Below are 16,069 nucleotides of genomic sequence, written 5' to 3'. Positions count from 1 at the left end.
TTAGGGTCAGCTCATCCATTTCTGCAAAAGAGCTAACTGGGATTTTGATAAGGATTGTGTTGAATCTGTAGATCAATTTAGGGAGCTTTGCTATCTTAACAATACTGTTTCAATCCATGCATATGGAGTGCCTATCCAGTTATTTGGGTCTTTTATTTTCTTTCGGCAACGTTTTGTAGTGAAGTCTTCCCACTTCTTTTGTTATATTTTTCCCTAAGTATTTTATTTTGGGGGTGCTATTATAAATGGAAAGCTTTCTTAATTTCATTTTTGAATTGTTTATTGCTAATGTATAGAAATACAATTAAGTTTTGCATATTGATCTTGTATCCTTCAACCTTGCCAAACTAATTTATTAGCTCTAATTGTTTTTTTGTGGAGCCTTAGGATTTTCTACATACAAGATCATGTCATCTGCAATAGACACAGTTTTACTTCTTCCTGTCCAGGCTGGATGTGTTTTATTTCTTTTTCTTGCCTAAGCAGAGCTTTCTAGACCCTGGATAGAACCTCTGGTACAGTGTTGAATAGAAGTGATAAGTGGACATCCTCATCGTGTTTCTGATCTTAGGGGAAGCCATTCAGTGTTTCACCATTAAGTATGATGTTAGCTGTGGATTGTTCATAGATGTCCTTCGTCAGGTAGACGAAGCTCTCTTCTATTCCTAGTTTGTTGAGCACTTTTATCATGAAATCGTGTTGGATTCTGTCAGATGCTTTTTCTGTATCTATTGAAATGTATGTGTGACTTATGTTCTTTATTCTTTTAATATGGTGTATTACATTTATTGATTTTTGTATGTTGAACCAGCCTTGCATTCTCTGGATAAATTCCACTTGCTCATGGTGTGTAATCCTTTTTATATGTTGTTGCATTTGGTTTCCTAGTATTTTGTTAAGGATTTTTGTGTCCATATTCATAAGAGACATTAGTCTATAAGTTTCTTATGTTGTCTTTGTATGGTTTTGGTATTAAGGTAATACTTGACTTCATAGAATGAGTTGAGAAGTATTCTCCCTTTTATTTTTTGTAAGAATTTTGGAAAGATTGCTGTTAATTCTTTAAATGTTTGGCAGAATTCACAGTGAAGCCATCTGGGCCAAAGTTTTTCTTTATGGAAAGTTTTTATATTACTAATTTAATCTTTGCTTCTTCTTGAGACACTTTAGGTGGTTTGCACCTTTTTAGGAATTGGTCCATTTCATGTAGGTTATCTAATTTGTTGGCATACAATTATTCATAATATTCCCTTATAATTATTTCTGTTTCTGTGAAGCTGATAGTGATGTCTCCTCTCTCATTCCTGTTTTTAGTAATTTTGGGTTTTACCTCTGTTTTCCTTGGTTAGTCTAGCTGACTAATTTTCGATTTCATTGATTTTCCCCATTCTTTTTCTATTCTCTCATTTATTTCCACTCTCATCTTTATTATTTCCTTCCTTCTGCTTGCTTTAAGTTTCCTCTCCCTAGTTTCTTAAGGTGGAAGGCTAGCTATGAATTTGAGATCTTTCTTCTTTTTTAATACAGGAATTTACAGCTGTAAATTTCCTTCTAAATATTAACATAAATGCATCCTATAAGGTATTTTCATTCATTTCAAAGTATTTTCTAATTTCCTTGTGATTTCTGCTTTGATCCATTATTATTTAGGAGTATGTTGTTTAGTTTCCCACATTTCCTTCTGTTATTGATTTTTAATTCATTCCACTGTGGTCAGGGGATATTCTTAGTATTTCATTCCTTTTCAAATTTACTGAGACTTGTTTTATGTCCTAACATGGTCTATCCCAGAGAATGTTCCATGTACACTGAGAAGAAAATGTATTCATTCTACTGCTGTTAAGTGGAGTGTTGTGTAGATGTCTGTTAGGTCTGGTGGTTTATAGGGTTGTTCATTTCTTCTATTTCCTTGTGATCTTCTGCCTCATTATCCTATCCTTAGTTGAAAGTGGGGTATTAAAGTTGCAAACTGTTGTTGTTGAATATTCTGTTTCTCTCTTCAGTTCTGTTTCATTTTGCTTCATCTGTTTTCATTGTTATGTCTTCCTGATGTTATGTCTTTTTTAAAAATATTTATTTATTTATTTGGTTGTGCTGGGTCTTAGTTGCAGCAGGCAGGCTCCTTAGCTGTGGCATGTGAGCTCTTAGTTGTGGCATGCATGTGGGATCTAGTTCCCTGACCAGGGATTGAACCTGGGCCCCCTGCATTGGGAGCGTAGTGTCTTAATCACTGCACCACCAGGGAAGTCCCGGATGTTACGTCTTTATTAAACAGGACTTTCAACCAATCATCCTTTGTACCATGTTTACCCTCCGCTTGCAGGGAGAACTGGTGCGGACAAATCTTGGGCCTTTTCAGGATCCTTGGTACATGATCACTTAACTTTTTTCACTTTCCCCACTGCCAGCGTAGCAGCCTTATTGAGTCTGTTCAATGGGTGATTACAGTCTTCCTTCTGCTTGCCCACTTTCAAAATGTTACTGCTGTTGTCACTTTTCTTTGTTGTCTTTGTCCTTAAGAGTTTATGGCTTATAAAGAAAAAAATTTACTGTTATTTTTATGATTTTTCTGGAAGGAGTAAAGCTGTATTTTAATCCAGTATCTTTAGTTGGAAGTTTCAAAGACCATGATCTTTCCACTGCATAGTGCTAGATAGAGTAGGTACTTTCCTGAAGACAAAGGATGCTTGGTTTTGACTGTAGACCTTAAAAGCCAGTTCACAGAATTTACAAAATTCCAGGCTAAGTGCTCTGGGAGAGACAAATGTATATAAGATATGGCCCTTCTTCTCCAGGAGCTCACTCTGTGGAGAGATGAGATGTACAGAAATACTGCTATGGCACATGTAAAAAGGGATAAGTAATAAGAACTGTTGATACCTTTCATTGAACGTCTACAGATTTCAGACAGACGTGTTATGTACATTAAACAATTCAATCTAATAATCTCATAATGGGAATTGTATTATTCCCACTTTACAGGTGAAGAATGAATTGTTTTATACAAGGCCAGCAGCTAATAACATACCAAGGGAGATTTGAAGCCACGTGTGTCTAACTCTGAAGCTTTCCTCTTTCTACCATGTCAGGGTATCTTAGGAGAGGCCCTGTTAGGGACCTAGAGGAATTCAAAGGCAGGAGAGGATCAAGGAAGGCTCCAAGGTGGAGACATCCCAGCTGGGCCTTGAAGGATGGATAAAGTTCAACATTTTAGATTTGGGGGGGAAGGGGAATCATTCAAGGAAGGGGGAATAGTTTGCTCAAAAGCCAAAGAGGAAGGAATTATAAGATGCGTTTGGGGATTTTAAATAACCTGGTGGGAGACTTAGTGTAGGATACCTGCGGGAGGTTAATTAGCCAAAACAGTGCCTGACCTGGAAGAATGAGGCCCTGAGGTGTTTGCATTGGAATAGGGGAAAGTTAAGAAGAGAATTTTAATGATTTTTGTAAAGTAAGAACATCCTCACAACATATATATATAATGTGTGTTTAATTAAAAATGTGTGAGGTCACAGACGGTGGGTTGTCACAAGGCTGAAGAGTTCATTTAAAATTTAAGCAAGCAAACACATGTATATGGAATCTAAAAAAAAAAAAAGTTCTAATGAACCTAGGGGCAGGACAGGAATAAAGACGCAGAGGTAGAGAATGGACTTGAGGACACGGGGAGGGGGAAGGGTAAGCTGGGACGAAGTGAGAGAGTAGCATTGACATATATACACTACCAAATGTAGATAGCTAGTAGGAAGCAGCTGCATAGCACAGGGAGATCAGCTCGGTGCTTTGTGTCCACCTAGAGGGGTGGGATAGGGAGGGTGAGAGGGAGACGCAAGAGGGAGGGGATATGGGGATATATGTACATGTATGGCTGATTCACTTTGTTGTACAGCAGAAACTAGCACAATATTGTAATATTATACTCTAATAAAGATGTTAAATAAAAAATAAAATTTAAGCAAATGCTTGTATTGCTCTTATTGCTTTGAAATGAAAGCAAATAAGTTTTCTAAACGTTAATAATCTCATCTTCTCTAATAAGAAGAAAACCCCACAGTGATACCCCCTTTCTTATCTATCAAATTAGCAAAAATCAAAAAGTGATCATTTGTACTAGCAAGCATGTGGGAAAACAGGTAGTATAAGTAAATGAGATGGCTCCATATATCCTGATAAGGAATGACCACCTCTGCCGTACTTTTAAGTGGAAAAGCACAGTGTAGAACGGTACGTGTAGCAGGCTACACTTTGTGTTTTAAAAAAATGTGAGTGGGAGGTGCAGTTTATCCGTAACAGCTTTTCCTGAGAAGTCCCATTAGCACTTAAACCAGTTTTACCCCTTTTATACCAATATCAGTCCTTCTCTTTTTTTAAATCTCAAACTTTGCTGCTCAAGTTCCCCTTCAGACTTTCAAGGGGGAGCTGGATAGGTCATTTCATCTCTAATTGCCATGTGGTTCATTTGTTGTTCACTTTTCTTAGTATCTTCAGCATTTATCACGTTTTCTTGGAATGGCTCCAGCGCCCTTTAGTTTCAGGTAGCCTCTGATCCAGTTGGTAAGTTTCCTACTGTATTCTTGGCTCACTTTACCCATATAGTAGTGAGAATGCAAATACTCATTCTCCTTATCTCGGTTTCTCTACAAGGCTTGCTGGTGGTGACCTTTACACACTGCTTTAGATTTACTCTCACTATCCCTGATACATTTCTTTTCTCCAGTGTAAACATTTTCTGTTCTGCTTAAAACTATTTACTGGGGTGTGTGTGTGTGTGTGTGTGTGTGTGTGTGTGTGTGTGTATACATATATGTACATATATGCTTATATACACAAAAACCTAGCAACTCGTTCTGGTGGCCTCCAAGAAGACCAGCAAAATAGGGACCAGTGGACAATGGGTAGTGGAGAGGGAGATTCTCTTTTGACTGATAGACCATTTTGTTTCTCTTGAATTTTATACAGGGAATATAGCCAATATTTTATAATAACTTTAAATGGAATATAATCTATAAAAATTTTGAATCACTGTGTGGTACAACTGAAACTAATATTATATTATAAATCAATCCTACCTCAACAAAAAAAAATAGTATTGGTAATAAGAGTAAATAAATGATAAATTGACTTAATAAAGTATTATAAATGGAATGTAATATATAATTCTACAATGTATATTTTTTTTTTTTTTTTTTTTTTTTTTGCAGTACGCAGGCCTCTCACTGTTGTGGCCTCTCCCGTTGCGGAGCACAGGCTCCGGATGCGCAGGCTCAGCGGCCATGGCTCATGGGCCCAGCCGCTCCATGGCATGTGGGATCTTCCCGGACCAGGGCACGATCCCGTGTCCCCTGCATCGGCAGGCGGACTCTCAACCACTGCGCCACCGGGGAAGCCCAACAATGTATATTATTAAATGATAGTATATAAATAGATATTATACCCATTATATTGATGAAGTTACAGATAAGTTAATTATGCAGATTTATGGCTAATAAGAGAAATGTTACTTTCCACTTATTTTATACTTTACAGTCCATATAACTTTTCTTATTTAATTTTTAAAACAGCCCTGGCAGGTAGCTGGTTATTATCTTTATTTTACAGACACTCTATTTTTATGAGAATGGCAGAACATGAATAAGACACAAATAAGGAAACTAGACTTCCGAATGGTTAGGTAACCTAAGTTTCACATCTAGTACTTGAATCCAAGTTTAGTGCAGTTTCCTCTGTGCTGCAGAGAAGGGTGTTCAGAGCATATCCCCAAGTTTTTGTGCTTGATTTGGAGTTGATTACCGACCTTTTCCATCGTAGATTCTTTGGTGCCCTCATTCAACACAGAATATGGCACTGAACCAGTCTGCTGCAAATAAAAAAGAAGCCAGGGCTTCCCTGGTGGCGCAGTGGTTGAGAGTCCGCCTGCCGATGCAGGGGACACAGGTTCGTGCCCCTGTCCGGGAAGATCCCACATGCCACGGATCGGCTGGGCCCGTGAGCCATGGCCGCTGAGCCTGCACGTTCAGAGCCTGTGCTCCGCAACGGGAGAGGCCACAGCAGTGAAAGGCCCGCGGACCGCAAAAAAAAACAAAAGAAGAAGCCATTCAGCCTACCGTACATAAGTAGGCCCCCCAGGCTCTGCCCCATCTCCCATCATGGGCAGGGAGCTTTGGCTTTGGGCATTGAGAATGCAAACCAAACAAGATAGACTTGTACTGTAGCTCAGAAGTTCACCTGTGTCTTCTTTTCATTGTTCTAGGAAGAGTTGCAGGCCAACCTGGACCTGATTCAAACCTACAGACTGCATATTGCCCAAGATATCAACCAAGAAAACCTGCAGCTCTTCCTGGGTTCCTATAATGGGTACAGTTGTTTCTCTTCCTTCACTTAAATGCGGACTAGGTCTAAGAAGGTAACGGATATTTAAGAGAGAAGGAGAAGAGGAAATAAACTACTTCTTCCAGTGTTGTGTGATGGGATTGCTTTCGTACTTTTCACCACAGTAGAAGGGGAAGGGCTTTCAGACAGAAATGAAGACAGCTTTCAAGAGCAATGCATGAATTGAAGGCTGTTTCAGGCATGTTCAACTACCAGTTGTACTTTTAAGATGTTTTGAGACCAGAAGTACCTAAAGTTATGTACACACACAAAACACACAGATTGAGGTGGCACAGAAAGATGCATGTAGAGGAGGCAAAGAATAGAAGTCTTGGGCCCCAATTCAGTCTCTCTGCTGGTGTCCTGTCATCACGCAGAAGTGCACATGGAGAGAAGCTTAATTCTTATCTTGGGACCAGCTTCTCCAAGGTGAAAATGTTAGCTCCTTCTAGCTTTCTGGGTACATGGAAAAAGATTAAGGAAATGGGTCAGCTGTAACTTACCCAGAGTCACACAGCCGGTCAGGAGCAAAGCCAGGTTTTGAACCCAGTCTCTCTAGCTCCTTCCTCTGTGTAACAAAGCCTCCTTATTTTTCATTGAAATCAGAAAGGTTATTAAGTACTGCACTGAACTGTTAGTTACCAGGAGAATGTTCCCCCAAAAAAGTTCCCCTTGGACCTCCATGGCAGTCCGGCGCTTAAGATTCTGTGCTCCCAATGCAGGAGGCACAGGTTGGATCCCTGGTCAGGGAAGATCCTGCATGCCACGTGGTGTGGCCAAAAAAAAAAAAAGAAAAAAGTTCCCCTTAAGAAATTATTCCTATAAACTAGTTGGAAAATTGAACACTTAAGACTTGAGGATTTCAACAGCATTGCTATTGAGTTTTGAAGTTGCCTCCTTTTAGCATCCTACAGAGTCCCTTTTTCCTGCTCTGTACCGCTCAGGATGCCACTGAACAAAGTGCACAAGGGCCCCTTCCCTCATCTGTGTGAAAGGAAGATAGTTTTCAGATTTCTTGATACATTTTGTTTTTCACAAGCAGGAAGTAACCTGAGTTGCCATGATTTTACCTGAAAAGTGCATTGATTCCTTTGTGTTTCTCTAGACGCAGAGACCTGGAGATCGAAAGACCCATTCTGGGACAAAATGATAACAAATCAAAGACATTAAAGTAAGTCCCTCAGTCTCCCCCACTACGTTGCTCAACATCTTTGCCTTTCATAGACAGAGTCATTTTCAGTGGAGTATATGTGCTGCTTGCTGAGTGTCCTCTTATTTTCCCTTTCCCCAGGTGTTCTACTTTATTGGTGGTAGGTGACAATTCACCTGCAGTTGAGGCTGTGGTAAGTATGTCCTGATGTTGTGAAGATGAATGAGATGAAATGCAATAAATTGTGTGTAACACACTCTGCTGATGCACTCGAAACAGTTGGTAGGTACTAGTTTTTGTGATTTCTCATTACACAGACCAGGGTTTGCACTTTGTTACCCAGTGTGGAGGAAGAATTCCTCGTTGATCACTGTGTTTCATCCGAAGGGTTCAGGACTGCCCTTGAGTGCTTTGGGTGGTGGAGCTCGCTCTGTGGCAAGCAGGACAGGTAAAGGCCACGGGCTTATCGTCAGACTTCTGACAGCCTTGGCCTTCTGAGCCACCACAGATATAGAAGGCTGCTAGGAGCCTGTATACTTGCCTGAGCACATAGCACACTGGCAAAAAAAATATGTGTTCATTGTATAAAATTGGTAAATAGGAGGACAGGAGGAGAAGTCATGATCCCATTACTCAAAGACAAGCCATTATGTTTTTCTTTACAATAGATGGGGTGATATTAGCTATACAGTGTTTTGGGACCTCATGACTTAGCACTGTTGAGAGCATTTTTCCATACTATAAAGTCAGTATATCTGTATAATACTCAGTCTTATAAATATACCCTTGTTTGTGTAACCCCCTTCTCCTGTTGATTATTCCTGATTTTGCACCGTTAATAATGTTGCTGTTGAACATCCTTATAGAATCTTTGCCTGAATCTTTGATCATTTCCCTGGGATGAGATGGAAATAATGTGTCAAAAATCATAAACCTCTGTAAGGTTTTTAAATACATTTTGCCAGTTTCCTTTCCAGAAAAGACATAACAGTTATTGCCACTGCCTATGTGTGAGAGTGCCTGTCTCACAGCATTCTGTCCAGCATTGGACTTCTAAATTTCATTAGTAGTTCACTTGATTAAAAATGGTACCCCACTGTTTTAATTTGCACTTCTGTATTTACAGATGAAGCTGACAGTTTTTCATAAGTCTGTTATCACTTGCTTGTCTTTCCCACAGCATATATAACTTAAGTATCTGCGTGAAATTATCTGGTTTTCTTTGGCCTACTTCACTTCTACCCTATTTAGAGCAAAACATTAGGAAGTAAAGCTTTTAGAAAGGGAATCTAATAATTAATCAGAGTTGCAGACATAGATGAGAAGCTTGGCGGGCAGGGGGAGTGTTGGTAGGGTGAGATAGGTATGACAGTAGAATATATTCATACTTCCCTGAATTACCCTGTAAAACATTCTGTGTCTAGTGTAAAATACATAGTGTGGCTTGAGCACAGAGGCAAATAACTCTCAACTCAACTCAAAAAAAAAAAAAAAATCCCCAAAGGTAATAAAGTTATAGTGAAGATCTCATCAAGAAGGAGTTTTGTAAAGGTCCATCTTTTTTGGCTAAAAAGGTAGAGATACATGCTACAAAATATCAAAAACGTTTTTTCATAAACAATGTGTTTATGAAAATAGTATCGTTTATAGAAAATACCCTTAATCAGAATTCTCTAATCACGCTGAGTTGCCTTTTGGAAATTACATGGACTTAAAGCAACATTACCAATTATTTTTCAAGATTGTGTAAGTTGGCCAATACAGATAAGATCTTTTTCTCTTTCTGATTTCCACACCTTCAGTGTTTATAGAGAAGAACTTCAGGAACCCCATCTGTACCACAAACTAGATGCTCTTCTAGACACATTCAAAACCAGCTCCCCTGCCCCAGAGCCTTTTATCCCATAAGTTGGTAGGGATTCAAGGGCTATATCCATGCATGGAAGAGCAGGAAGAAACTCCACAAATTCTGGTCACTGTTGCTAGCTATTCTTGCTCACATATTCATTCAGCATCATTTTTTGAGCATCTCCTATTCTCACGATGCTGTGGAGAATACAAAAATGAATAAGACGGAGTCTCTGCACTTGGAGCTGGGGAGAGAGTGGACATGTCAAAAACCAACTGTTGTTCTTGGCCTACCAGAAACGGAGACTTCTTATAAAGTTACAGAAATTACAAAGTGATGAACCAAGGAAAGCATGCTTTATTATATTAAATGCAGACTTGGGAGTTCATTCTTCCAGAAAATATTTATTGTACGTCTGCTGTGTTCTCTGCACAGTGCCTGGCAGTTAGGGATCCGGTTTTTACATTCTGCCCTTTAGAGCACCTTCTGTAGTAAGTAAACGGGTACATTTGTTTGTCACTGCCTGCATTGTCATTTGTGTAGAGCAAAAACCTTGATTTGGTGATTCTGGCTTTTAGATCATCCTGTGATTTTAGAAGAGTTTTGAATACCTACCCATCAGCAATCCCCAGAGTAAACTTTCAGCTGTGTTACTGGTTCTTGCCTAGGTAATTTTAATAACTCCCTAACTGGCTTGCTGCCTCTGCAGTCTGTCATACAGGCCACTGCTGGTTATTTTCCTAAAACAACTCACATCCTGTCACCCCAGAAACCCTCTGTGGCTTTTTGCCTTCCACAGTCAGTTCAAGTCTTTCCAACCTCTCCCCACAGTGCACCCTCACGCCATGCTTGTCTCTGTAACCCCACACATGCTCTGCACACTCACTTCGCAACCCCTGGGTCTTTGCTTATGCTTTCCCCCTGACTCTGGAAGCCTTCAAATGCCCGCCCCTTCTTACTCTAACTATAGAAATTCTACTCATTCTTCTATTCTCACTCAGCTCAGAAGTGAAATTTTCAAGTGATCTCATTCTGCCTCATATTACATTATTACATTTCCACCCCACTAGATTCCATGCTCTTAGCACAGTGCTTTATATGTGTGCTTGGGCAAGCATGTGTAAAGAAGAGATCCAGTTAATCAAGTTAACCATAAAACACTGTTGAACCTGGAGATTATCTCCCCAGAACATTTTCTTTGAGGTCCCTGCCTTTGTGGATACAAAGGTATGAGATACGATACATGTAAATGTACAAGGTTGTAATTCTTAATTGTAATGGCTACAGTGAGAGAAAAACCGTAGAGGGTTCAACTTTACATGGGATAGCCAAAGATCTTGAGGCAGAAGAGAATCAGGGTGTAAGGAGTGGCAAACCCACTACATCCAGGGCACGGGAAAGGGGTGAGAAGTGGGCAGGGGAGGGGTATAAGGGCCAGTCGTGCTGGGAAATCATCAAGACCCCAGCAGGTGAGGGCCATGGTCCAGTTCACTTTTTAAAGTAGGTAACTTGTCCCCATGTTATGTAGCAAGTAGGAGGAATTAGATTCAACATGTAGTCCTTTAAAGACTCTACTTGTAACGGATTCAGAAAATGAACTTTGCCAGATTTTTAGATCTACTAAGAAATATGAGATATAAAGTACTTCATATAAACATGTCTCCCACTTTGTATTTTGGTAATTTGGCTGATTCAGCCGTCTCCAAATGAGCCATTGATCTCGGAAGATCATTCTCATGCCAAGCTATTTCTTATTTTTCTAGCAGTTCATAAAACTGTCTCTCTCTCTCTCTCTGTTTTTTAAGGTTGAATGCAATTCTCGCCTGAATCCTGTAAATACAACTTTGCTAAAGGTAATGTGTCTTCTTTCCTCATTGCCAACCATGAGTGGGTAAATTATACGTGGTTCAAATTACTTTATTTCTGGAATAGTTGCCCAGAAAGAAGGAAAGCTTCTCTTTCTCTGTCTGATTCTCTCATTCTCTTAAAAAAAATTTCTTTTCCTGAATATATTCTCATTGTAGAAAATTGGAAAATAGGGGAATAAATGGAAATATAAAAAAAGAATAAAATAAAAGTTACCCTAATCCTGCCCCCCAAAGGTAACCTTCTGGTAAAAACATCAGTCTTTTTCCTATACAGTTTTACATCATCAAGATCATAGGCTGTTTCTAGCCCTGTGTCTGTTTTCCTCAACTTTTTGACATTTAAACATCTTCCCGTGTCATTAAAAACGTCATAAGCAGGGCTTCCCTGGTGGCGCAGTGGTTGAGAATCTGCCTGCCAATGCAGGGGACACGGGTTCGAGCCCTGATCTGGGAAGATCCCACATGCCGCGGAGCAACTGGGCCCGTGAGCCACAACTACTGAGCCTGTGCGCCTGGAGCCTGTGCTCCCAACAAGAGAGGCCATGACAGTGAGAGGCCCGCACACCGCGATGAAGAGTGGCCCCCGCACAACGATGAAGAGTGGCCCCCGCTTGCCACAACTAGAGAAAGCCCTCGCACAGAAACGAAGACCCAACACAACGAAAAATAATTAATTAATTAATTAAAAAAAAAAAACAAAAAAAAAACGTCATAAGCATTATTTAATATTGTTGTGAGAAATCAGATAATGAATGGAAATTCTTGACGTGCTAAATCCCCTTGTATGGGTAAGGAAGCTTCCAGTAACATTCTCATGATAAGGGTAGATGCATTTTTTCTTTCTCTTAGGGCAAATAGAGAGTAACTCTTGTACTGAATTTCTAGGGTAAATATCAAGCTTCTCCCCGTTTTGACTGTACCCCAGGCTCACATTTTCTGGAGCCTCTAGTGACATATTTAAGGGCCTGACCTCCTGCTTTGAATTTGGATTACCGTAGATTTAAGTACTGATTTTATGCTTCTGACTGTTACTTTCTCAGCCTGAAAAACCTCTGCTTTCTTCCCTTTCTCTTTGAAGTGAGATTAAAAGAGAAGTGCTGCCACCAGAAGCAGCCCGTAGTTCCTGGAAATATAACATGAGGTTAATGCTCTGAGGTGACAAAACTCAGAGTGTTCTGGGGTCCAGGTGATGGTGAACTAGTCTAAAATACGAATTTTTTGTTTTTAAAGCATGTGGTTTCAGATTAGCTTTCGTTGCAGGTTTGAATCCGTTTTCCAAAAGCGCAAAACAACTTTACAGTAGCCATGGATGTGCTTATTTCTGGGCAAAAATGCCCATCCACAACAGCATGATGGAACTGATTCTCTGTGTGAGAGAGAAAGCTTGGAAACAGTCTTTCCCAGTATTCTCTCTGCTACGGGAACTGTTTTACAGTTCTAATCAGACTTTGACTCCTAACCTTCATGAAAATACAGTCTGGGCTAGTTAGGTCTATTTGAACTTATTCAGGTTAAATATTTGTTCCTGGGCTTCCCTGGTGGCGCAGTGGTTGAGAGTCCGCCTGCCGATGCAGGGGACACGGGTTTGTGCCCCGGTCCGGGAAGATCCCACATGCCACGGAGCGGCTGGGCCTGTGAGCCATGACCACTGAGCCTGTGCGTCCGGAGCCTGTGCTCCGCAACGGGAGAGGCCACAGTGGTGAGAGGCCCGCGTACCGAAAAAAAAAAAAAAATTTGTTCCTGATCTTACATGTAGAATTTTCAGGGAACTGACTGTTCCTTATTAACCTCAAATTCCTGTGTCTCCTGTGACATCCCATCTGCTGAATAACAGTCCACCCTCAAAGAAAGTTTTCATGTTAGTGAAGGGAGACCATGAGGTTCATGTCTCTTTTTTAAAAAATGCCAGTCAGCCTGAATAGGCTACTATCTGAGTGTGGAATGCATAACAGCTGGAAGGAGGAGGGTGGCCTCATGGTTGGCCATCATGCCCTAGAAGCAGTGTTCTCTGAGGATTGGCAGAATATGCATCACCTGGCTTGTTAGAAATGCAAATTCTTGAGACCCGCTCCAAACCTATTAAATAAGAATCTCTAGAGACTTCCCTGGTGGTCCAGCGGTTAGAACTCCGTGCTCCCAATGCAGGGCGCCCAGGTTTGATCCCTGGTCAGGGAACTAGATCCCGCATGCCACAACTAAAAGATCCCACATGCTGCAGATAAAAAACCCGCACGCCACAACTAAAGATCCTGCACGCCACATCTAAAGATCCTGCACGAGGCAATGAAGATCCCACGTGCCGCAAAATAAATAAATAAATATTTAAAAAAAAGAATCTCTAGGGCAGGAATTCAAGAATCTGAGTTTTAACAAGCCCTCCTGGTAGTTCCAATGCATGCTAATAAAACTCTACTCTAGAAATCTTTGCACAGGTGAGAATAACCAACTGTAAAGATTTATGAAGTGAGAGACAGCCTTACCAAATCCAACTATGAAATGAAAGTGGCTGACCAAGTAGGTTGGCTGAATTCAGCCTCAGTGCCTGATTGGAGACATCCCCTTAATCGTGAAATGAAGACAATGTAGAATTGAGACAGAACCTTAAAAGTGTGGTACCCTGAGAAGTTAGGATCACACTGTTAGAGGACTCAGAAAGTAACATTCTCCAGGTGGAGGCAGAACCATGGTTGAAGGTAGTGGTTAACTTCACTATCACCCAAATGGAAAATTCCCGACATGAGCCTGAAAGTTAGGCCCTGCATTACTGATTAGTAAATGTTGAATAATCTTTCAAAATTACATCCAAGGTTATTGCTAGGATTTATGTCTTTGTGTAAGAGTGCATTGAGGGGGACTTCCCTGGTGGTGCAGTGGTTAAGAATCCGCTTGCCAGTGCAGGGGACACGGGTTCAAGCCCTGGTCTGGGAAGATCCCACATGCCGCGGAGCACCTAAGCCTGTGTGCCACAACTACTGAGCCTGTGCTCTAGAGCCTGCGAGCCACAACTACTGAGCCCATGTGCCACAACTACTGAAACCCACACACCTAGAGCTCGTGCCCCACAGTGAGAAGCAAGCACACTGCAACGAAGAGTAGCCCCCACTCGCCGCAACTAGAGAAAGCCTGCATGCAGCTGCGAAGACCCAACACAGCCAAAAATAAATAAATAAATAAATTTTAAAAAAAGAAAGAGTGCATTGAGGAGATGGACACTTGGATGTAGTTAAACATTAAGTTAAGGAACCTAAAATTTGATCCTGTCCTGTTTGAAAGGACCCGTGGATGTTCAGAGCATTTCCCTTAAGCGTGAGTCTCAGCTGACTTACATATTTTTCCTCTTCTAGATGGCAGACTGTGGTGGACTCCCCCAAGTAGTTCAGGTAAGGAGATTTTTTTTAAAAGCACCCATTTGATTCCAGCTCTCTGACTGTGCAAGGATTAATGCCTTCTTATTTTGTCCCCCTAGCCCGGGAAGCTCACCGAGGCCTTCAAGTACTTTTTGCAGGGAATGGGCTACAGTGAGTAGTACACAACTTTCTATTCTACCAAAGATTTATTGATAATGGGGTCATTTTGGCATCTGATGAGTACTCAATTCTTAGGGCTTAACCCCTGTGCTAGCCAGCCTGAAATCAAGTAGAAACCAACATGTTTATGGAACATTCATCTGTGCATATATATAAAGATGAGCTAATGCTTATTAAGCACTTACTTTGTGCCAGGCACTCTATAGTCTTAACCTTGAGAGGTAAGTTCTGTTATTAGTCCCATTTTATAGAAAAGGAAACTGAGGCTCAAAGAGGCTAAGCACCTTTCCCAGGGTAACGATTCAGCTGCAGAGCCATGATTCAAACCCTGGCAGTCTGACTCCAGAGCCCACATTTTCAACCACTGAAGCTTAGCCAGACCTAGCTATGAATCTGAAGTTGTTATTTGCATCTGAACTCAGCTGGTTAATGACTCCTGGACTAGAGAAACAAAATAGAGACTCCAGATGAAAAGGAGTTAAATCCGTTAAGTCTGCTCCACCACAGGAGATGAACTTGCAGAATATTTTAGAGTGAATCCAAAGATGTGTCCGTATCATGTGCCACTGTCCTGGTCTCTTGTATTGTGAGACCCCTGAGCTTTCTCATTTGTCACAGAATATCCACACTTGCTCCTTTCTTGGGGTTATAAAAAAGAAAACTCTTCTGCCCAGGTACAGAGCTCTTTATCCAGTAGGGTGGTTTTTCTCCTGTCTTTGGTATCAGTGTGTTTAATGACCATTGAGCAGCTGGGCCCCTGGGTACAGCCCTGTACCTGGCAGGCAGCTCGTGTATGTCTCGTCTAGAGTGGCTGTGTCATCCCCGTCTGTGAGCCACTACCAACCGAGCCCACACCCATATCCCTCTGGGAGGAGCAGAAGTCCCTCTCCTTTCCTAGGAAGCAGCTGTTCTGATCCAAGCAGGTTGGCTGTTTATAGTGAAGGAGAAAACCTTTGACTAGTTGAGAGAAGTAACATCTGAGATGTTACTGAAGCATCAGTTGGCCTCACCTCCTTTCTGGGGCCTTAAAATAAAACTTCACCCCTGGCTTAGAGTGTTCTGTCAGTGTCTGCTAGGCAGCCAAGGTTGCCGCTTGGCACTGTCGGGTCACTAACCTGCCTTTTCCTGTGTCCATCCTGCTTCCAGTCCCGTATGTGCAGCTCAGTCACCTGAGCACCGAGTCAGGTACCTTTCTCTATGCTGGCCCCTGCCCCTGCCTCCCAGCCATGCTCTCCTGGCTGCATTGGCTGCCCGCAGCATGTCCGTGGTTTTCCTGTGCAGTGAGAGCCCGATAGAACGTGGCTCG

At 41.3% G+C, this 16,069-nt stretch overlaps 1 protein-coding gene across 3 annotated transcripts in view; it reads left to right on the top strand.

Moving 5' to 3' along the window:
• The window catches only part of NDRG3 (NDRG family member 3), a 77,494-nt gene that overhangs the window by 58,892 nt on the left and 2,533 nt on the right, over nucleotides 1–16,069 (top strand). For all 3 annotated transcript variants that reach the window (XM_024743162.1, XM_024743165.1, XM_024743163.1), the window contains 6 exons: nucleotides 6,251–6,354; nucleotides 7,475–7,540; nucleotides 7,661–7,712; nucleotides 11,174–11,221; nucleotides 14,581–14,616; nucleotides 14,703–14,754. In XM_024743162.1, coding sequence (XP_024598930.1) covers nucleotides 6,251–6,354; nucleotides 7,475–7,540; nucleotides 7,661–7,712; nucleotides 11,174–11,221; nucleotides 14,581–14,616; nucleotides 14,703–14,754 — 358 coding nt within the window. The remainder of the gene's footprint in view (nucleotides 1–6,250; nucleotides 6,355–7,474; nucleotides 7,541–7,660; nucleotides 7,713–11,173; nucleotides 11,222–14,580; nucleotides 14,617–14,702; nucleotides 14,755–16,069) is intronic.

This window comes from Neophocaena asiaeorientalis, unplaced genomic scaffold, assembly GCF_003031525.2.
Source record: "Neophocaena asiaeorientalis asiaeorientalis breed wild unplaced genomic scaffold, Neophocaena_asiaeorientalis_V1.1 scaffold82, whole genome shotgun sequence".
Lineage (NCBI taxonomy): Eukaryota > Metazoa > Chordata > Mammalia > Artiodactyla > Phocoenidae > Neophocaena > Neophocaena asiaeorientalis.
The sequence above is the reverse complement of the archived record's forward strand: the minus strand, read 5'-3'. Positions and strand labels throughout refer to the sequence as shown.